The 22872-nt window shown below is 39.8% G+C and overlaps 1 protein-coding gene across 4 annotated transcripts in view; it reads right to left on the bottom strand.

Annotated features, from left to right (window-relative positions):
• Positions 1-9804, bottom strand: part of LOC114149808 (stonustoxin subunit alpha-like) — a 63948-nt gene extending 54144 nt beyond the window's left edge. For 2 of the 4 annotated variants that reach the window (XR_003596590.1, XR_003596586.1), the window contains exon 1: positions 5072-5185. Coding sequence is in view for 1 of the 4 variants with exons in the window: in XM_028025919.1 (XP_027881720.1) it covers positions 5072-5139 (68 nt within the window). In the remaining 3 variants the exon portion in view is untranslated. Of the gene's footprint in view, positions 1-5071; positions 5186-9773 lie in introns of those variants that run through there. The other 2 variants (XR_003596589.1, XM_028025919.1) reach the window with 2 other exon arrangements.
• Positions 9805-22872: the final 13068 nt, after the last annotated feature.

The following is a 22872-nucleotide window of genomic DNA, read 5'->3' on the forward strand; positions in this document are numbered from 1 at the left end:
TCTGAAGTGTGAGGTGAACACCACAGCTAAGAGTTCCTGTCTGGTGGTGCAGTAGTTCTTCTTGGTAGCCGACAGATATCTGCTGCCATATGCCAGGACTCTCTCCTCCCCCTCCTGTATTTGAGAGAGAGCAGCACCAATACCACAGTCACTGGCATCACCATCAAGGAGCAACTCACCGCTATCCAGAGGGTAGCCGAGGACAGGCACTGATGTTAGGCGTCGTCTGAGTTCTTCAAAAGCCTCCTGGCATTGAGTTGTCCAGTAAAACGTGCATACTTTTTGGTGAGCTCGTGGAGTGGCTTGGCAATGGTGGCAAAATTTTCCACATAACTGCGATAATATGAAACCAGCCCCATAAACTGCCGCACCTCCCCCACGTTTTGAGGCATGGGCCACTCCTGTATCTGCTGAATCTTCTGGGGGTCTGTGGCAACAAATTCAGCCGAAACTTTGTGGCCTAGAAAAATTACTTGATCCCAAAACAGGCAGCATTTGGAGGGTTTGAGCTTGAGCTTAGCTGCACGCAGCCTGGTGAACACATGCTCCAGTCATTCCAACATCTGACCAGTGTTTTGTCCTAGAACTATAATGTCATCGAGATAGACCAAACAGGTCTCCCATTGCAACCCTGTCAGGACACGGTCCATGAGCCTTTGGAAAGTGGCTGGAGCATTACACAGTCCAAAAGGCATCACGTTCCATTCAAAAAGCCCTTTACGTGTGCAGAATGCAGCGGTTCTTCTTGCCTGAGGTGTCATTTCCACTTGCCAGTATCCAGATGTTAGGTTGAGTGTGATGAAGAACTTCACAGTGGAGAGGGTGTCCAGAGACTCTTGAATCAGAGGCAGTGGGTACGCATTCTTAATTGTTTGTTCTTACTTGAGATGGATTGCTGTCGATGTTTCTCGGATGGCTCCCACTGGGACAGGTCGCAGCCCTCATGCACCATTGGTAACCTGGCCCCCTGAGATGTCAAGTTGTGTGTGGTGGGCTGCATCAATTGTGTGACCGCACGGGCAGCCATCCTTGTCGCTTCATATCTTTGGGCTATTCCATTATCCAATGCAAGGGTGCACGGTCGCTCCTAACAGTTTTTGGATCAGATCAGGGTCTGCTAGAGCATTAAAGAAAATCTCCACACTGATGTGATCTTGCTCCCTCTCTGTACAGTTGGCATAAACAACAGAGACCTTTTCATAGATGCCATCTCTTAGTACATGTAGAGCTTCTCCAGTTTTCTTGACTCTTTGCTTCAGTTTGATGCCAATAGCTGCAGCATGTTCCGAACAAGGTCCGTAAGCAGCTTCGACCTCCTCAACAATCTGCCGATAGCTCCAATCAGCTGATCTGGGATTCTTATGGACAATGGCTCCAGCCGGACCAGTGAGGCAGAACCTTAACTGGACAGCTTCCGTCTTTTCAGTCCAGTGATTAGCCTTAGCACAGCATTCAAACTGGTAAAAGAAGCCTTTCCATGAACCTGTTCCATCAAAATGGCCTGGCCGCAGTATTGGAATCTTCTCATTACATGTTTGACACTCACTGCTGCCTATGTCATTCAATCCATGCACAAGATTAAAGGAACCGGAGTGCTGATCACAGACTGTATTTTGCAGCTGGGGTGAAATACAAAATCTGTGGTTGTTCTCTACTCTGCCAAATGGTGCTACAACATGATGTATGGAGCCTCCGCGCATGTGAGGGAAATCCAGTCGTGCAGGTGGACAAATTTGTAGTGTGTGGCCAAACCCCTCTGACTGATGAATAAGTGGTACCGTGTTGGTCAGAGATGAAGCTACACAGCGTTCCCAGTTCGGTGCAGTAAGCGGGGAAAGAGGAAATCTGTCAACAGCACGTACACCTCGGCTATCAGCCTTATTATCCATATAACATGTCGTCACATGAGGCGTGGATGCTACGTTTCCAGCGCCACCATGACTTGGATAGAAATGGGCTAAAGTCTCACCGCAGTTTGTTAAAGGGGTTGTAATGTTCTGATGGCGGCGGGGTAAGCGGCCATGGTAGAGCGTAATCAGCAGCTTCGCTCGCGGCTGGAATTAATTCCATACTCGTCACCCGCTGATCATCACCACGCTACTCCATTTCATCACACAAACCCGCATTGTCCTGTCGGGTCTCTTCTATATCCATCAGGAAGGGGTTTAAGCTTACTCTTTGGCTCCTTCCCTCCAAGTGCGTTGATACTTCGGCAGCAGCATTGGCGCCAGTCACAGCCATCTTGGGAACTCCCACAAAGTTCTTTCAGCTTGCTTCATCCATTTCTTGCCATTCCCCACCCCGTTTCTTTTGCTTTCTTTTTTTTCTAGCAGAGTGATCCCGGAGCGAGCCCCCAGTGTTACCTAAGTAAGTCCAGAACAGGCTGGTGTCTACTTTGGCTTGTTTGCTGGTAACAAGCTCATAGGTCCTGCTCTGCTGGCAGCAAAACAAGGAAGAGGCAGATGAAAGCTTGTAGAACTTTCTTCCTCTTGGCAAGGTGAGCAACAACAACTACTCCACAGCTCGAGTCTCTCAAGCTAACACACTCCACTCTTCTCTTCCTGCTCCTATCCATTGCTCTCCACCGCCCCCCCTAGGGAAAGGCAGGGCCTGTAACACAGAGATATTCAGTGGCGTACACTGGACTGTTTGATATCAGACAGAATGGATTTGGAGAGGAACACCGCATACCCATCATAACCTAAAGAACCAGACATCAGTCTCTTCATCCCTCAATCATTTCCTGAGACCGAAAAATAATATAAATGGCAATTTAAAGAACAAATCATACAAATAGATTAATAGATTAATAAATAAATTAATAAATATTGTGAAGTGAAACCGTTTATTAGGATTGTGTAGGAAAAATCATTGATATTTCTTATAAATATAGTGTTTTGTGGTCAATATTATTTCACCATTGTATTAATGTGGGTGACCAGATTGGATAAGACTTCCTATCAAGCTATAAGAATGAAAGAAAACATGCAGCCCATAGGCGGTTCTAGACACAGGCTAACAGAAGTGGCTCTTTGGCTCACTTATATATTAAATGATGAAATATTGCCCTGTCTTTTGTTTCATTCTTTTTTAATTGCACTGTAGGCAGCAATTTATTCACATATATGTACTTTTATTATATTGATACTTTAATTAAAGATGAGTTGTACAAGTTTATGTCATAGTGGGGGGTGGTGTGGGGAGTCGCCGAAGCAGTGGCGCCGGATTCATTTTTGAGGTGGGGGAGCTATGGGTGTTTCGTCACCTCTGTTACGCACTTTGAATGTCAGGCGCGCACACTTGTTCAATTGATATGATGGCACGTGTCAATAAATTCAGTGGGTTTGTCCCAAAGTAAACAGTAAACATCCCTTAACTGGAGGACAATGTTTTTGGGTCTACCATGCGCTGCAGTCATAGTGATCTGGTGGAAAATAAGTTGTCGGTGGGGAACATGCAGAAGGCAGCTTTACACAGAGCATTTAGATGGCGGAATGGACTTTATTTCATTTTCCGAAAAGGAGTCTGGAAAAATGTAAAAGGGGATAAATACCTGCAACCGACCTAAGAACAGCTGAATACAGAGATCGACGGTATTAAAACACTGTGTTTGTATGAAGGTTTTGTCATCATTACATCATTGGTATGAATGCACCAGCACCCGGTGAAACAGTTGTCCAACCGGGTGACCCGTCAGCTCTTCAGTTCACCAAACCACACACACACACAAAAAGCTCATAAACCAGCAAACCGCCAGAACTGTGCACACAGTAAAAAGCTCTGGCAGGATCCAAACGACCGCTCTTAGAACTACGGGAGGATTCAAACTCCACTCATTCATTTTTAGCTTACAGAAAAAGAGCCAAGTTGCCAAATTTACAAAAGTAAACTGATCAATAACATTTAGGCTTTGGCGTATTCACCCCCACAGACTCACACAGACTCGCTACCTACAAGATGTTTTGACACAATATAACTTTTTTATTACTCCTAAATGTTGTTAATAGTAACAACATTTTTATTAGATAATAAAAAATAAAAAAAAATTCTTTTCTGTTTTAATTAAATCAATCAATGAATCAATCAAATTTTATTTGTATAGCACATTTCAGCCGCAAGGCATTTCAAAGTGCTTTACATCATTACAAACACAGAAACACAAAGCAATATAGAATCAATAATCAAAACACAGCATTAAGTCAGGTTCCATCAATAAATTTGTAATTGATTACATTTCAAATACAATCCTAAACAGGTGGGTTTTTAGTTGAGATTTAAAAGAAGTCAGTGTTTCAGCTGTTTTACAGTTTTCTGGAAGTTTGTTCCAAATTGATATTTATGGCTACTGATGGCTGATTGGCTTTTGGAAGAGCAAAGAAGAAAAAAAGAATAATGCTATTATTTTTCAACCTGAGCAAAAATGATCTGCTCTACGCAAAGTGTGGGGGAGCATTTGGTCCGGACCCGTAAACGGACATGGCCTGATGTTCTTTTTATTTTTTGTCACCCCAATGCCATTAGAAAGAAAACATTGTCACAGTGCTATATATGGTGACAAATACAGAAATCTCATTTAATTTTTAGGCAGAATTGATCAAAGTTCAAGCCTTTTTTCAGATGTGAGGCCGGTTCACGATCCCAACCCGACCCAAAGCTGCCGCATGTGTGTAAACCTTTGGGTGACTGTTATGATCTGGAGCCTTAAATTTGGTCCAGATCTCAGTGCTGTAGGTTTAGTCTGTACCTCTGTCTGTATATAAACACAGACTCATGTCAGTCACGGATTGCCCGAGTGATTTGCCCGCCTGTGTAAATGTCTGGTGGGACCAGCCGACGGGCAGGCCAGGGTTGTAAAGTGTGGGGCCAATGGCCCTCTGGTCCCCATTGTTCCGGCGCCTATGCGCCGATAACATGTTTGCATACACCTCAGAAAGTATGTAGATGAGCCCCTGATTTCACATATGAACATAGAAATGCTGGGAAATGAGCTGAGCTCACAACAAACACATTTGAAATAAAAACTTTTTAGACTGAACAGTTCGTACAGTTACAGCAGTTAGAAACATCTCACCTCTCTGATGGTGGAGATCCAGGAGATTTAAAGTCAATGTGTTTATCATTTGACCTGTTGCTCTTCATGGACACACAGCTGGACTCTGGTTCTGGTTTGAGTCTCTGATGGATCCTGATAGAAAAACTCATGTTAAGAATCTTCTGTGGAGTAGATTATTTTTTAATCTACTCCACAAACAGATCATCAACCAGATGTTTTAAATTATTCCCATCAGAACCGGTCCAATCCTCCAACATGTTCCTGATCATTGATCCTCCTGAATAATGTCCAGCCTTGTTTAAAGAGCAGAAAGATCTGATTCTGAAACAAACATGTTGATTTGAAATGACTGAGAGGAGAATCTGATGGAGCTTCATTCAGAACCAGATGGTCAATTATAAACCATCTGGTTCTGGATGAGATCCACATGAGATAATCCACCATGTTGGATAATGTTTGAAGCTCAGAGTTGAACCTGAAATCATGAAATTAATTTAAAACTTTTTTTCTTTCAGTATTAATCTGTCAGATTTAAAGAACAATCCAAATATCAACCTAGAAAAGAAATTCACTTCTGCCTTCATGTTTGTGTGTTAATATTAATCTTAAACTAAATAAATGAGTCTGTTTCATCTGGAAGAAAATAGTTTGATGGAGAAAAGGATAAAACACATTTAAATATTTGTGCTTCAAGTCTCATGTCAGTATAATACTTAATATATCTATGTCCTTATTTGTTTATTCTTTACATATATTTTAGAGGTTATAGCAGAAATGTATGTTAATTCTGGTTAAATATTTTGTTTCCTGTAATTCACTAGCAGTATTATTTTACTTATGGTCTCAATATCTGGCCAGTAGGGGGAGTATCACTATAAGAATGATGATTAAATTGATCTCAGTAAAACATCAGATCAGATATTGATATTTCTGTTTACTAGATGGACCCGGATATGCACTGGGTAAAGAATGTGGATCTAAACAGACCTGTTTTATTCACTGATGTTCTTCTATCAGTGAGAATGCATTATTAAGATCCTGTTGATGATTTTTGGTCTTTACTTCTGCAAACTTTAACTATTTTTTTCAATGTATCTATCAAAATGTTCGGCTCCTTCTGCAGAACTGTGCTATATCTTTTGCTAAATTTTACTACTGTACTTTTTGAAATATTTTAGCTTTTATGCAAAGTTTAGCCCCATAAAATCTTCAAAAGTCCACAAAATTCAAGAAAAATTTTCGTTTTCTGTCTTCAAATGATTTGGATTTTGATATTTTTTAAGATTTTTCAATGATTGCGATTTAAGCTTTATGCTGATTTTTGAATGTTTTCAGGTTTACAATGCAATCCTATGATGGAATTATTTAACTGTTGTCAGATACACACACACATACACAGATATACATACAAAGCCCTGTCACAATAAACAATAAATCAATTAATCGAATGATAAATGAAAATGATCAACCTCATTTTAATTCATCACCTTTATCGTTTCTTCCTGCCTTTTCCTCTTTCTATTGATGACTCTGGATGAAAAAAGGCTCAACTCCTGTGCTTTTCACTGACTCCCTTCCTCATTTCCTTAGTGTAAGGGAGGAGTGAACTACTGCATCAGGTAGTCGGATATGTCCATCTACTCTATCTAAATCTAATAACTGAACTTCCTGAGGGTTCTCAGGAGGAACAGCATCAAGGAGAAGCTGCTGGTGTCCTTCTACAAGTGCTCCATAGAGAGCATACTGACCTACTGTATCTGCATATGGTATAACAGCAGCACTACGGCTCAAAGGAAAGCTCCCCAAAGGGTTGTGAATACAGCCCAAAAAATCATTGGCTGCCCTCTCCCCTCACTGGAGGACCTGCACAGCGACCGCTGTCTAAGAAAAGCACAACACATCACAAAGGACACTTCTCACCCCGGACCTTCTCTGTTCACACTGCTGCCTTCAGGCAGAAGATACAGAGCAACCAGAACCAGAACCAACCGTCTCAGAGACAGTTTCTACCCGATAGCAATAACAAAACTAAATGCAATCAAAAACAACCATTAATCATCATAATGATGTATGTGAGAATGTGGCTATTCTTACTTTTTTTTTTTGCCAGTTGTTTGTTGATTCTTGCGTTGTGAATTGTGAGACAGTTATTGTTTGTTTTTGGGCATATGCACCGACTGATGGCACCCTTTGAATTTCGTTGTCCTTGTGACAATGACAATAAAGATTTATCTTATCTATCTTATCTTATAATTATCAAGGACAATATAGTATACATACTTCATAATCTGTGCTCTTGGTTGAATGTAGTTTTTATTTCCACTTTGGTTTTATGTTGTGTTTAATTTTTATTCAAGAGCATTTTTTTTTGTTAACGCAGACTGAGAGTCCATTTTATTTTTGGTTGTTTTGTTCATTTTGTTTACCAGTTCCAGTATTAAGTGTTGTTTTGAAAATAAAGTAATAAAGTAATATTAATTATTTTTGGCAGGATGCCTCATTATGTCATTATCATTACATAGCAGATTAAAATGGTCTTCAAATAATATTATCATTTCTCGCAATATTTTTAAGACAATTAATCACATACATACACACACACACACACCCCTACATACATACCTACTTACATACATACACCCCCCCCCCCCCCACCACACACACACACAACGGTGTAACTTTATCATGCAAGTTGGTGGGGACAAGGAGGAGTGGGAGGCGCTAATGCACCCACAGTTACTGGAAAATCTTTTCCTTTTCTGTGCCAAGAATAAAGCCAAAACGTCCATGTGAATGCCATACAATCTGTATCAATAAATTAGGACATAATTCCTGATGTGGCTTGTCAGATTAATAATACCTTTCAAAAATAACTTTTTAGCAGACATTAAACATACTACAAAAAACTTGTAATTTCTCCTGGTGATAGAATTACTAACAAAGGAACTTTTCAGCTAGCTTTTCAAGCTAAACGCTTGCATACAGTCAGGGCCAGCCCAATGCATAAGCAAACTAAGCAGCTGCTTAGGGCCCCAACACCACTAAGGGGTCTCCTCAGTGGAACTGATATATTTTATATATATTTTTAGTAATAATTTCTGTCATCATAACATCAAAAACACACAATTTCACTTTGAAGTGATTTGTTTTTTACAGTAATATATATTTGATAATGTATGTAGAAATCATTATTTATTGATAAAAAGAAAACAAATATATTGCTCTTGGGGCCCAATGGTGGCCACAGTAAGTACCACATGCTTCGCCGGTAACATGAGCTGCCGTGCAGTGAGCATCCAAACGTCCAAAGCTTTGGTCAGAAGTTAAGTTAGCAAAACAATGTCTCAAAAATGACTTATCCTTCAGGGAGAGAGAAAAGAAACAGGAAGAATAGAAAAAATCCAAGATAAAAGTTTGTCTTAATGTACCTTGGTAATGTAAATTTAATGTAAAAGATTTGTAAAGCTGCTAATAGAAAATTAGCTTGAACGGTCCAGTTCAACAGCCAAACATTTATGCTAGGCTCTTTGTGTTTGTGTGAAAGTGAGTTAAACTTTAAATGAGTTGTTTCTCATGGTTGGCTCAGTTTCCTAGTGAAGTTAAAAGAATAGTGAGAAGCTTATGTGTGTGTGCATGTATGTATGTGGATATTGGACAATTGGACATTTTTTAATCTTTTTTTGCACTTTAACTTGACTGCCAGGTCAAATTGACCCAAACACTATTTATGTAAAAAGTAGACGCAGCCGGGGTTGCAAATGTGTAAAATGAATACATTTTCAGTTAATATTACCTATTATGCACCTATTAAGACAAATAGAAACAATTTCATGCAAGAAAATACTTCCAACTATTAAAAAAACAAACAAAACTTTAAAACGGGTCAATTTGACCTGCAACATAACAGGAGGGTTAAGTTGATGCCAAACAGAAGAAAATGCAATTAAGTGTTTGTGGCTAAATGGTTATAGAAATATAATAGTTTATGCAAATTTGTCCTGATTGTAAAGTGAATTTATTCAGCTTATTTTTTTTCCCTGTTATTCATCAGCAGTAATTGCTTATGTATGGTGTCAATAACTGGCCAGTAGGGGGCAGTGTCACTACCTGAATGATGATTAAATGGATCTCAGGGAAACATCAGATCAAATATTGAGATTACTCTAAACTACATGGACCTGGGGAAGCTCTGGGTAAAGATTGTAGATCTAAATGGACCTGATTATCACAAAGAAATTATTTCACTAATTTTTGCAGTACCAATTATACATTTGGACTTCACTGTCTCCATGGTACCATGTTATCTTGGAGACATCAATGTCATTGATGTAATACATATAAAAATAAAATAACCTGAAATTCTGTGTAATATCATGATAATGTTATTGTCACATGGCCACAATGACAGATAAATATTGAACAGTTACAGCAGTTAGAAACAGCTCACCTCTCTGATGGTGGAGATCCAGGAGATTTAAAGTCAATGCGTTTATCACTTGACCTGTCACTCTTCAAGGACACACAACTGGGTTCTGGTTCTGGTTCTGGTTTGAGTCTCTGATGGATCCTGACAGAAACATGATGATTAAAACTTAATCTGTTCAGTCTGGATGAAGCAGCAAAGAGGAGCAGCAGCAGCTTCATCATCACGTCTGTTCTGGCCTGATATAGTGAACGCTGTGTGAAAAGGGCTGTGGACAGTTAGAGATGGTGACCTCACCTCTGACCTTTGCTCTGGCTCTCATCTTCCCCACACAGAGTGGTTTTAGAGGGAGGGACTCCCTCCTCTCTGTCCTCACACTGATCCATGCTGCTGAATTCACATCAGCTCACACACACTTTCTACCTTCACCTGCAGAGGAAACACATCATTCATCTGCACATCAACTCTGATCATCCTTTACATCATTAGAGCTGGAAAAAGATCAGCTGCTCCTCCTCTGATTGGCTCTTCTTCTCTGCTTCATATCAGTGTCAGGTGAATGCAGTCAGACAGCAGAGAGGCAGAGGAAGCTGCCATCAGCTGCTGCACTTCTACTATCAGTCCACTAGATGGAGACATGGAGCAACATTTACATTCACTGATTCAACCTGAACAGGAAGTATTTTAGTTAGTTAATTATAAACTCTATAAGTGTATTATATGTTTCATCATAAATTAACTACTTAATAATCCGGCTGAATCTAAGACTAAATATTAAAAATAATTTTTCATTTTAAATGTAAGCAACATGAAATTGTTGTTTCTAACTTTAATGGTGGAGACCAGAGTTTGACACCATGAAATAAAATGATGAAGCAGTTTGTCCAGAGAAGAAAAGAAACATCAGCTGTTTGTCGTATTTGATTTTAGTTCATCAATAATTTATTAATCTTGTAAATTAACCTTCAAACAGCAGAGAGATGAAACTTTGAGCTGAAATCAGAAGTTAACGTCAGAGAGCAAAAACAAAAGTTGGAAGTTTGTTCCACCACAGAAATGCACAGTACCGGCCACAAAGTCAAGAAATTCTGCTTGTAAATTTATATTATTATCTTTAATTCTTACCTGTGAAAGGTAAAGGAGGTGGGTCCACTTTGTACTATAAAACGGTTGAAACTAGTCCATGCAGCACTTTCTCTCCACTGCCACTTTCAAGATGGCGGTGACGTAAGTAGGACTCAGCGTATTTACGTATTAATGCCTATTGTCCAATCAGCGATTTCTCAGGTCTCACACTGGGACAAACCTCTTCCATTTTGTTAATGTTGTAGCGTTTTTGTAATTTGTAATTGTGCTATGTTAATGTTGTTTCAGGGCTCTGAGTTAAAACTGATAAAGTGTCAAAATGATCCGATTGCTATCCGCTGTTCTGAACTGCTTTGAATTTGTGTTGTGTCATCATTAATGACCAGCAGCCTGATGTTTCTATTGTCTCTTGGTTTGTTTTGCTTCATGTCCGATTGATGAATTTCAGAATGACAATGTCTGTGTTGGTGAAACTTGTAAGCTCCGCTGTTGCAGGCATGTCTGTTTTAAAGTTATATTATCATGAGCTTTATTATTTGTGTATAAAGGACCCGGTCATTAGCCCCGCCCCCCGGCCCAACTCTGACTTGTTCCACTTGTGGACAGCTCACCTGGTTTGTAGTTTTTTCTTTCAGAGCAGAAGAACCAGGAAGCAGAAGATCTGCAGTGAAATCAGACTACAAGTGGCTTATGTGATCTGAAAAAAACTAATATTCTGACTGAATCAAACACTTTTTAAAATTTATTTTGAAAGGAAGCAGCAGGAAACTATTGTATATGAATTTAATGGTGGAGAGCTCTCTTACAAAAGTCTGATTCAGATCCAGGATGAGACATAAACCCAAGCTTGACACATTAGTTCGTTCTAGTTTTATCCGTTTCACAAAATCCAAACCAAACTAAGGAGTTGTGACTATGTTGAGCCAGGCCTAAATAAATCAGATGAATATGTGTTAATAAATGTCTTAAAGAAACCATGAGTTCGGTCACAGACTCACTGATGCTACGCTAGATAAATGACATTCGCCAAACCGCACATCGAACAAATAACATCTTTTGATGGAAGATTATAAGGAATTGAAGAACATCATACTCAAGGCAATAAAACAACTGCTAAAATAGTAAACAACAGTCGATTGATTGAATGCATAATTTGCTCAGAATTTAAATTTTCATACAATTTCTAACTAAAAACCATCATAATCATGCCAACCATTTGCTCAAATAAACAACTTTAAATTTATAAATCAGTAGTGGAAGTCAATATTATAATGTGCGGACCTGATAGTGTTTATTTTTTTCTCTTTTTCTCAGTGAAGCAGATGCTTTTATTCTCCTATTACTTTCCTCATCTGCTCTGCGTTCTGCTCTGTGTATTGTACTATCACTTTTGGATCATCTCTCTGCATGTCTTCCTAACTGTAAACTATGGATCTGGGTTTGATGAGGAGAATGAGCAAAGGAGAGCCTTCCTGCCCCACCAGGACATTTACATCTGGATACATGATGAATTCCTGGGGGAAGAGGAAGACCCTGCATCTGTCCATATTGTTGGTTGAGGATTTTTAAGATGTATATATACACTGCTCAAAAAAATAAAGGGAACACTTAAACAACACAATATAACTCCAAGTAAATCAAACTTCTGTGAAATCAAACTGTCCACTTAGGAAGCAACACTGATTGACAATCAATTTCACCTGCTGTTGTGCAAATGGAATAGACAACAGGTGGAAATTATTGGCAATTAGCAAGACACACTCAATAAAGGAGTGGTTCTGCAGTTGGGACCACAGACCACTTCTCAGTACCTATGCTGTCTGGCTGATGTTTTGGTCAGTTTTGAATGTTGGTGGTGCTTTCACACTCGTGGTAGCATGAGACGGACTCCACAACCCACACAAGTGGCTCAGGTAGTGCAGCTCATCCAGGATGGCACATCAATGCGAGCTGTGGCAAGAAGGTTTGCTGTGTCTGTCAGCGTAGTGTCCAGAGGCTGGAGGCGCTACCAGGAGACAGGCCAGTACACCAGGAGACGTGAAGGAGGCCGTAGGAGGGCAACAACCCAGCAGCAGGACCGCTACCTCTGCCTTTGTGCAAGAAGGAACAGGAGGAGCTGCAAAATTACGTCCAGCAGGCCACAAATGTGCATGTGTCTGCACAAACGGTTAGAAACCGACTCCATGAGGATGGTATGAGGGCCCGACGTCCACAGATGGGGGTTGTGCTCACAGCCCAACACCGTGCAGGACGCTTGGCATTTGCCAGAGAACACCAGGATTGGCAAATTCGCCACTGGTGCCTTGTGCTCTTCACAGATGAAAGCAGGTTCACACTGAGCACATGTGACAGACGTGACAGAGTCTGGAGATGCCGTGGAGAGCGGTCTGCTGCCTGCAACATCCTTCAGCATGACCGGTTTGGCAGTGGGTCAGTAATGGTGTGGGGTGGCATTTCTTTGGAGGGCCGCACAGCCCTCCATGTGCTCACCAGAGGTAGCCTGACTGCCATTAGGTACCGAGATGAGATCCTCAGACCCCTTGTGAGACCATATGCTGGTGCGGTTGGCCCTGGGTTCCTCCTAATGCAGGACAATGCTAGACCTCATGTGGCTGGAGTGTGTCAGCAGTTCCTGCAAGATGAAGGCATTGAAGCTATGGACTGGCCAGCCCGTTCCCCAGACCTGAATCCGATTGAGCACATCTGGGACATCATGTCTCGTTCCATCCACCAACGTCACGTTGCACCACAGACTGTCCAGGAGTTGGCGGATGCTTTAGTCCAGGTCTGGGAGGAGATCCCTCAGGAGACCATCCGCCACCTCATCAGGAGCATGCCGAGGCGTTGTAGGGAGGTCATACAGGCACGTGGAGGCCACACACAATACTGAGCCTCATTTTGACTTGTTTTAAGGACATTACATCAAAGTTGGATCAGCATGTAGTGTTATTTCACTTTAATTTTGTGTGTGGCTCCAAATCCAGGCCTCCATTGGTTAATAAATTTGATTTCCATTGATGATTTTTGTGTGATTTTGTTGTCAGCAAATTCAACTTTGTACAGAACAAAGTATTCAATGAGAATATTTCTTTCATTCAGATCTAGGATGTGTTATTTGAGTGTTCCCTTTATTTTTGTTGAGCAGTGTATATATAACTCAACTTTTGATAACAGGATTTCTGCTTTTTGGACTTGGCGGTTATCTGGTATATCATGATTTTAGAAAACTTTGGCAGCTGTTCTGCCCATTGAGATGCTGCCTGTCTCATACAAGGAAATGCCTTGCTGTAAACACTCAGACTCAGATATTGTGTGAGCAGAACCACAAACAAGAAGAGATTCTTGCTGAGAGAAACAGTTCAGTTGCAGTTCCTGAAACTTAACGGCAGAAGGAACAAACATTGGAGAAGTTGCACTCTGATCATAAGTTTGGCTGATCATGAGTTTGGCTGTCTTGATTTGCCATTGAGGTTTATCAGTGAGAACAATTGTTGTCATGTGAATCTGGCTCCCCACTGAGATGCTGGCGTCGCCGGCTCTCCTCCCTCATTCTCCCACAGATCAGTAACCCAGGCTGTTGCAATGCACCAGGTAGCTGAGTTGCTCACTGGGGCAACTTCATTTCTCCGTCATTTCTCCTTCTCCCAAACCACATGTCCTGTTTTTATATTAACAACATGTTGTTTTTCATACGCAGAGGTTTTTTGCAGCTTCACACTGTGTCCTTAGACAAGGTTAGAACAGCAGTCTTCAGAAACAAACAGTAACATAAATCTTTATAACCTTGAAAATAGTGTTTTCTACCATCATAATGTTAAAAATAATAATAGTACATGACTGAATGCCAGAATGAATTTGCATCATTTTATTTCAGGGAGGGAAAAAAGATCAAGACATGCAGACAAGAAGGTGTAATTACTGACAAACACATTGGATTCTGATGGGTTTGGGCCACCAGGCTGAACTAAGAGCAGCAGGTTACTGGCAGAGGATTAATTACCATGTAACATATGTGCTGTTGGTTTTGTGAAACCAAATCAAGGTTTAATTAAGTCAGGATACCTGATAATTCATGGTTTAATCTTCTATCCTTTTTTTGGGAAACATCACTCAAAGTTTGAATCCAGCAAATAGAAACATAAAATAGTTTGATCAGAGAAAAACCAAAGAAACATCAGCTGTTCATGTTGTTTGGTTGCAGTTCATCAATATTCTAATAATCCTGAAGAATAAAAGGAAGAGATGAAACTTTGACCAGAAATCAGAAGTGGATGTTTTCTAAAAACATCAGAGAGCAAAAACAAACAAGAAAGTTCCTGAGGTCAAAGTTCAAGAAGGAAAATAAAGAAAACTTACAGTTTGTTCAAATGATCCAAAGAGTTGATGAAGAAAATATGAACAACAAAATGAATCTAAACTGAAAGTAAATGTGAGGGATGTGGTGGGACTGATGACATCACAACTCACATGATTTTTAGTTTCTTCTTTCAGAGCAGCAGAAAGTCTGCAGTGAAATTAGAGGCAGGTTGATAAAACCTTCATGAGGAAGGAGAGAAGTTCTGATGAAAATGTTTCATGATGGAATCATGAGGAGAAAAGAGTCCAGAGAAAAGAACAGCTGATTCCTGCTGCAGTAACTGGTCTGACTAGAAATACAAACAGGAAATAATCAGAAAGATCTAAATAAATAATCAGTAGTTCCTGATATCACCACAATACTGCAGCTGAAATCACACATTATTATAATATAGATTATTACTAAAGCTCCTATATACTGTCTCCAATATATATTTTATATAATTATTATCTTTCTTACTTCTGAATCATGAGGCTTTTCACATTCCTGGGTAAAAGTTACTCAAGAAATCAAAATGTACAAATAATATGAATTCTGATTGACTAGAAGTTACCTGTGGAAAACCACAAGGGTCAGAACTGGGTCCTAAACTTTTCTTACTTTACATAAATGATTTATGCAATGAATCTAATATTTGCTGATACATTATTTTGATCTGGTCAGTTTGGAGCAGCAACAGTTTAATGGAAGGAGAATTACAAATATTAATGATGAGACAAAACTAGATTAACACTAAATTATGGAAACATTTGTAATATTTAGTAACAAGAAAGTAAAAAAATGAAAGTGCATACTTTAAAATGTTATGATTTAGTTTCCTGGGGGTCCACATTGAGCAGGGCCTCACATGGAACATGAACACCTTGGAGCTGATAAAAAAGGCCCAGCAAAGACTGAACTTCCTGAGGGTTCTCAGGAGGAACAGCATCAAGGAGAAGCTGCTGGTGTCCTTCTACAAGTGCTCCATAGAGAGCATACTGACCTACTGTATCTGCGTCTGGTATAACAGCAGCACTACGGCTCAAAGGAAAGCTCTCCAAAGGGTTGTGAATACAGCCCAAAAAATCATTGGCTGCCCTCTCCCCTCACTGGAGGACCTGCACAGCGACCGCTGTCTAAGAAAAGCACAACACATCACAAAGGACACTTCTCACCCCGGACATTCTCTGTTCACACTGCTGCCTTCAGGCAGAAGATACAGAGCAACCAGAACCAGAACCAACCGTCTCAGAGACAGTTTCTACCCGATTAGTTTTTTGGGGGGGTTTCTTACCAGTTATTTGTTATTTCTTACATTGTGTGTGAATTGTGAGACAGTTATTTTTTGTTTTTAAGCATATGCACTGACTGATGGCACCTTTTAAATTTTGTTGTCCTTGTGACAATGACAATAAAGATTTATCTTATCTTATCTTAAGTGAATTTAAAGGTGCACTATGAGAGTTTAATAAAGAAAATATATACTTTTTTACATATTTGTTAAAACTGTCATTATGTTGTGACAGTATGGTATGAAAGATAATCTGTGAAAAATCATTTTCCCCTGTCTTTTCCCAATCACATTTTATCTGTTTCATAGCAAACTGTCACAACATGGTGACAGCTTTAACAAATATGGAGAAAACATATTTTTGATTAAAGTTATATATTGCACCTTGAATAAAATGCAACTACACAGCATTTTTTTGAGAAGTCTGGAATGTATACGGGCTGCACAGTGCAGTGGTGCAGTTGGTAGCACTGTTGCCTTGCAGCAAGAAGGTCCTGGGTTCGATTCCCGGCCGGGGTCTTTCTGCATGTAGTTTGCATGTTCTCCCTGTGCATGCGTGGGTTCTCTCCGGGTACTCCGGCTTCCTCCCACAGTCCAAAAACATGACTGTCAGGTTAATTGGTCTCTCTAAATTCTCCCTAGGTGTGTGTGTGTGTGTGAATGGTTGTTTGTCCTGTATGTCTCTGTGTTGCCCTGCGACAGACTGGCGACCTGTCCAGGGTGTACCCCGCCTCTCGCCCGGAACGTAGCTGGAGAGGCACCGGCAACCCTCCCGACCCCATTAGGGACAAGGGTGAACAGAAAATGGATGGATGGATGGAATGTATATTTTGCATGTTGTCTGTGACTGTTGTTCATGGGGAGAGACATTTCAATAATCTAAAATTAATAGAAAAAATTTAAGCAACCTACTTGCAGATTGTTGCATGTAAAATTCATGAGCAGTAAATATTGTGCTAGTATCAGTTTTGGACCAAAGAAAGCAAGGCAGTTACAAGCCTTTAATATTGTGACGCTTTTTATGGGTCAAATAGACTCAAAAAATGGTAACAGCAGCTGCATGGGGGGCCCAATCTAATTTTTTGTCATGGGGCCCAAGATTCCTGGTGACGCCCCTGCAGACAGATCCAAATGACTGATGAACTTGTGTAGATTTCTCTGCAGATGCAACAAGGAGGAATTTGTGAGGCTGTATGTTCAGATCCCAGCAGCTGAAGTTCTGGTATTTTTAGTGAAGTCGTTTGATTTAATTTATTGTAAGTTATTGAGGCCACAGTCAGTGGTTTTTCTCACTGAGGAGAAAAAGTTAGAAGTTCATCTGCTATATGTGTGATGAGATCTGGATTCATGGTTCCCAAACCAGATGCTCAGATCTTCTCATCTGGAACATCTGGGAGAGCTTCTGACTAAAACTACAAACATCAGGTTCAATGAGGATCTGATAGATCTGAGAAGGTGAACGATGATGTATTACATTTTTTATAAGTTGAATTTTATTTAAGGTGTTTAAAAACAAAGTTTTTAATTTTGTTTGACTTTTTCTGACAATTATGACAGTTTTTCCTTAAAAATTGAGCCAGTTTTATTTATAATTGTCTTATATTTTTCTTCACCATTTCATCAAACTGTGTTAAAAATAAATAAACTCCAGTCACTTGAGGAAACTGTATTAGTGATTAATATTTCTGCTCCAGAAATTAGATATTCCATTTTTAGTTCAATACATTTACTTTATAATTGGTCACCAAATGATTTATAGAATAAATGTCGGCCAGTAAACGGGTCAAAATCCTTTAAAAAATAAAAATAGTATTACATCCAGTAACAGTTCATTACTAAAAACACAAATTAAACACCAATTTAATTCACATAAAAATAATCAACTTTGTAACAAACATTTCAAACAGATCCTCATAAAATCAGAAAGTTCAGTAGATTGATTTTATTTTCTGAACTTTTTAAAGTTTTATTTTAAAAACTAATAAAAACAGAAATGTTCAATCTCCCAAATGTAAGAACAATAATGACAATAGAATAATTCAGTTGAATTGAATTATTTTAAGCAGAACCAAGTATGATAAATAATGTAATCATTCACAAGTTCCCCAAATGTGAGCTTCTTTCAAAACGGAAAAGATTTCAATGAACTTCTAAACCATCATATTACTCCTGGGTAGAGACGCTCCCATCAGGGTTTTTCCTGCCGGTTCTGATCACCATGAGGTCCGATCACTGCCGATCACAGATACCGATCACATGGATTGGCTGTTAATGTTTGGCTTTAGGTAGAAATGCTACTATGTGATCTGGCAAAATGGAGCCATAAAATCACCTCATTTAGACAAAAACATGTCCAATACTTGCAGGCTCACGGCTAATTGTTCTGGTTCTGATGGCTTGTTTCTGACCCAGTAGAGTAATTCAGCAGAACACAGGGAGGAGGCAGAGGAACTCCATTTGTTCTCTCAGATTATCTCATGTTAGGACATAGAGAAAGTTACATTAAAACTTTTTTAAAGTTTCCTCCTCAGTACCGCGTAGCGTTGGTCCAACAAAGAATTATTGTGATGATTAATCAGGTTAAAAATTGGCTCATTCTGAAGATTTTTAACCATTTAAATTTTTATACAGTTTTATACATTAAAAGATACAAAAACAGATAATTAAATCACTTATTAGAATATATTTACAAAGTTTTTCCATCTATTTTTAAACTTTCTAACTTCTTTTCTGCAGTTCCAGGGTGAGTCTTTCTTCATGACTCTTTAAGGAATGAGAAGCTCAGCTCAATGTTTTTATCCAACCTTGTTATTAATCAGTGAAATAAGTTGGAGGAGAGACGTTTGGTTCCTGTTGCAGCTCAGTGTTAATCTGGTTAATCTGAGAGATGAGCTCCAGTCTAACACTGCAGTGAGGATTAAAACCGGCCAGACAAGGTGAGGGACGGAGGAGAGGTCACCATCAGGAAGTTTGAACCTCTGCAACAAACTGCATTTTAATCACAACCAGCTGCTGATTTTACTGGGTTTTGCTTTTTCCATTAAATCCTTTATTTTCCGGTTTGGGTTGAATCAGGTGTGGCCCACGTTGGCGCTGTGGCGGGTCATATCCATGTTGGTTTATTCACTAAAAACAGGTTTACTTTTTGTTATCAGATTTAAATGTAAAATATAGCAGAGATGCAGCGATCAGACCTTTTCTGTCCAACACTGATCTCCAGTTTTCATTCTGCTCTGATCTTCCAGTTCCTGGGATTTTTCCTCCAAAGAGAAAAATGTTCTGCAGGTTCTGAGTTTCAGGTAGAAGTTCTGAATGAAACAGAAAATATGAAGATTTTCCCACTTTAGGCTTCAAAGCATTGACCTCTGACCTTCATGGGATGGGAATGTTTACTTTAAATCAGGACTTTCTGAAAGGCAGAGTTGATGAAAAAATCTTTTTAATGCAAATATTTAAATTTGACCAGGAAAAGAACAGAATGAGCAGCAAATGAACCAAATGCAGAAAAATGTTTTTATTTAAAACACATGAAGAAAAACTGCAGCAAATTTACAAAAGGAAGATTTAATATTCAAATCTGACATTTAGAAAAATAGGAGCCGATAGAAACAGAAAATGATCAGTGATTGAGAAAAACTGATCAACATTTCAATGAAATCTGATGAATGAAAGGAAAAAATAAGAGAAACAACATCTTGATATTCAGTGTGAAGCTTTGACTGGAAACAACAGAAAAACATGAGGATCCTGGAATATCCTGGAATAATCCTGGAATAATCCCAGCTTCCATCTTTAAAGGACTGGAAGAAAAAAAGTTTCCAAGGATTCAATCAAATTGTTTCACCAAGAAATAGATTGTAGAGACTGAACTATCTGTTCAACAGTGAGAGAGTTTCTCTGACAGGAGGAAAATCTTTAGACTCTTTAGACTCAACTCAGCACAGAAACACTGAGGAACCAGACCACAGAACCCAAATCCAGGAATCAGAGGTTCAGTGAATGTGGTGTTGAAGGTGTGGAGGAGGATCAGTGAGTCAGAGGAAACTCTGTAGAAGGACAGAATGCCAGCAGGACAGTCCACATACACTGCTACTCTGTTAGAGACAGAGGAGGAGGAGAGACGAGTTTTATATTGTGCCAGACAGAGTAACCAACATCAGAGCAGCTCAGACTCCAGGAATGATCATTATCCAAACCAACAGTCTCTACTGTTCCTTTCCTCCTGATTCTTCTGTAACTCACTGATATCTCAACTCTCCTCTCCACTCGACCTCCCAGTAACAGCGACCAGTCAGACCAGTTCTACACAGCAGCTGATCCCAATCAAATCTGTCTGGATGATCAGGATATGACTGAAGCTCCTTCACATGTCACCTTCCTGTTGTCTTCAGACAGTTTGAGTTTCTGTTCACTGTGTTTGTGTCGATGGTGAGTTGACAGGAATCTGATGGAGAGAACAAACACAATCCAGCTGCAGTTATTGATCATTTATTGACACTTTGATGATGACTCCTGAATGAGTGATGTGACAGTTTGAAGATGGTTGAATGTGAGCTGCTTTGTTGTCATGAATCAGATGAAAAACACACTTACACTTCCTCACCTGGTGTCAAGAATGGGACTCCAGCAGGCTCCACCCTGAAAGGAGGAGGGGGGTCAGACCATCAGTCTCTTTCAGCAGCAAACATGGACATTACATGTCTCTCAGACACACATTGTCCTCCACTGAGACAGGAACAGTCCAACATTTGGATTGCAAACTGCAGTGGATGTAGGAAGGACAGTTGGTGCTGCTGCAGCACAACTCATTTCTCCAAACACAGGAAAAGCTCCAACAGAGAGGAGAAAGGAAATCCCTCAGTAACAACCTGAAGAAACTCACTGAAGCCTAAAAGGACATCAGGAAACTAAGGAAACATTTCTGGAAGCTCAACCTGATTTAATAATCAGCATTAAAATACAATCAATCTAAACTCTGACACAACACCTGGATACCTGTTCCATCCACACTCCCACACACAGATGAAGGAATGAAACACTAAACAGCCCTGCTGCTGAAAACCTGCTGTGGCCTCACTGTAATATCCAGAAATACAAACATTAAAAAGGAGAAGCTGCATCACATTCAACAAAGAGTTCAACAAGAATCAAAGATTTGATCTCTGAGCTCAGACTCACAAACCAGGGAGAGGCTTCCATCATCACACACCTCTGACAAACACCTCCAACCTTTCAGCACTTCCTCTACCAACCAACACCACCAGGTGGCGCTGCTGCACACATTTACAATGAGACCAAGAAGAAGAAGCAGCATCCTGAATCCAGCAGCTGCAGTAATGGCTTGTGAAAGTGTCCAAGGAGCATCTGGAACCAGAACCAGCAGATCCAACAGTCCAGAGAGTCTTTGTTTGCATCTTTCCTCTCAGATTTCCAAGCTGCTCTGAGAGGGAAATGACATCATCATTCTACTGATGATGTCACGCTCTGATGTCACTGATCAGGAGCTGCTGGACTTGTACATTTCCAGCATGGAGGACAGAGAAGATCTCAGCTCTGATGAGGAGCTGGCCTGCCTTCAAACTGATTCAGGGTCAAAGAAATATTTCCAGATGAAGTCAGACTAAAATGTTGGATTGTCCTGCTGTTGCAATCAGAGGCCAAGAAGAAGCTTAAGAAGAAGAATATAATTATTGACCTGAACTGGTTCTAAAGGTCTGGATGGTAAAAACATCCATTGTTTTTATGTCTCATTAGTTTCCAGAAAGAGTTGAAATGTTTCAGAAGCTTTTATCCAGCAGCTCAGTAAAGATCTCTCCTCTTTCCAACCTGATTTAGTCCATGAAGCAGAACATCTCTGCTGCTGCAGCAACAGGAGGAAACTTCTCCAGCTCTCAACTTCTACACTCTGACTGCTTGGAAACAGATCAGGGAGGAACAGCCTTTTCTCCAGGCTGCCTCCTCCTGACTCTAGCGCCACCTACTGGCTGCTCACCAGAGGTGGAGAAAGAACTCAAACAATGTACTGAAGTAAAAGTACAAATAAACAGACAAAAATGTTCTCTAGTAAAAGAACCACATTAACATTTTTACTTGATTAAGTATTTAAAATATTTAAATATTAAAAGTAAAAGTACTTGCTGAATGTTTACCTAATGGTTAATACAATATCATTAAGTGTACCGATCACATTAATTGTACTACATCAGTAATGAGCCATTTAAAGCTGCAGATAAATCATGTTTTATTGTGTTTACTCTCTGTGACAGTTTAGATTTAGATTTGTGATTCTATGCATCAGAATATCAGGATGACCTGCGTCTCTCTAACAGTCCTTAACTACAATCATTTTCAGTAAATTAGAATATTTATAAAATGTATTTCAGTAACTCGGCTCACAAGTTAAACACATCATACAGATTAATTCCCCACAAACTGTTTTAAAGCTTTTATTTATAAATTATCATGATTTGTTGCTTACTGTCATGATCTGTGTTCATTTTGAGTCTCTGTCCTGTCCTCCCTTTGATGATTCCCAGGTGTGTCTCATTCCCCGATTACCTTCTGTGTATTTAGTGTCACTTGTGTCTCTGTTGGGTCCTCGTCTCACCTGGCTTCCTGTTCCCTATAGTCTGTGTGCCCAGTCTCTCGTCTCATCCTTCATGTACCGGTTGCTACCGGCGTCC

The sequence above is a fragment of the Xiphophorus couchianus genome, chromosome 8, assembly GCF_001444195.1.
Source record: "Xiphophorus couchianus chromosome 8, X_couchianus-1.0, whole genome shotgun sequence".
In the NCBI taxonomy this organism is placed as follows: domain Eukaryota; kingdom Metazoa; phylum Chordata; class Actinopteri; order Cyprinodontiformes; family Poeciliidae; genus Xiphophorus; species Xiphophorus couchianus.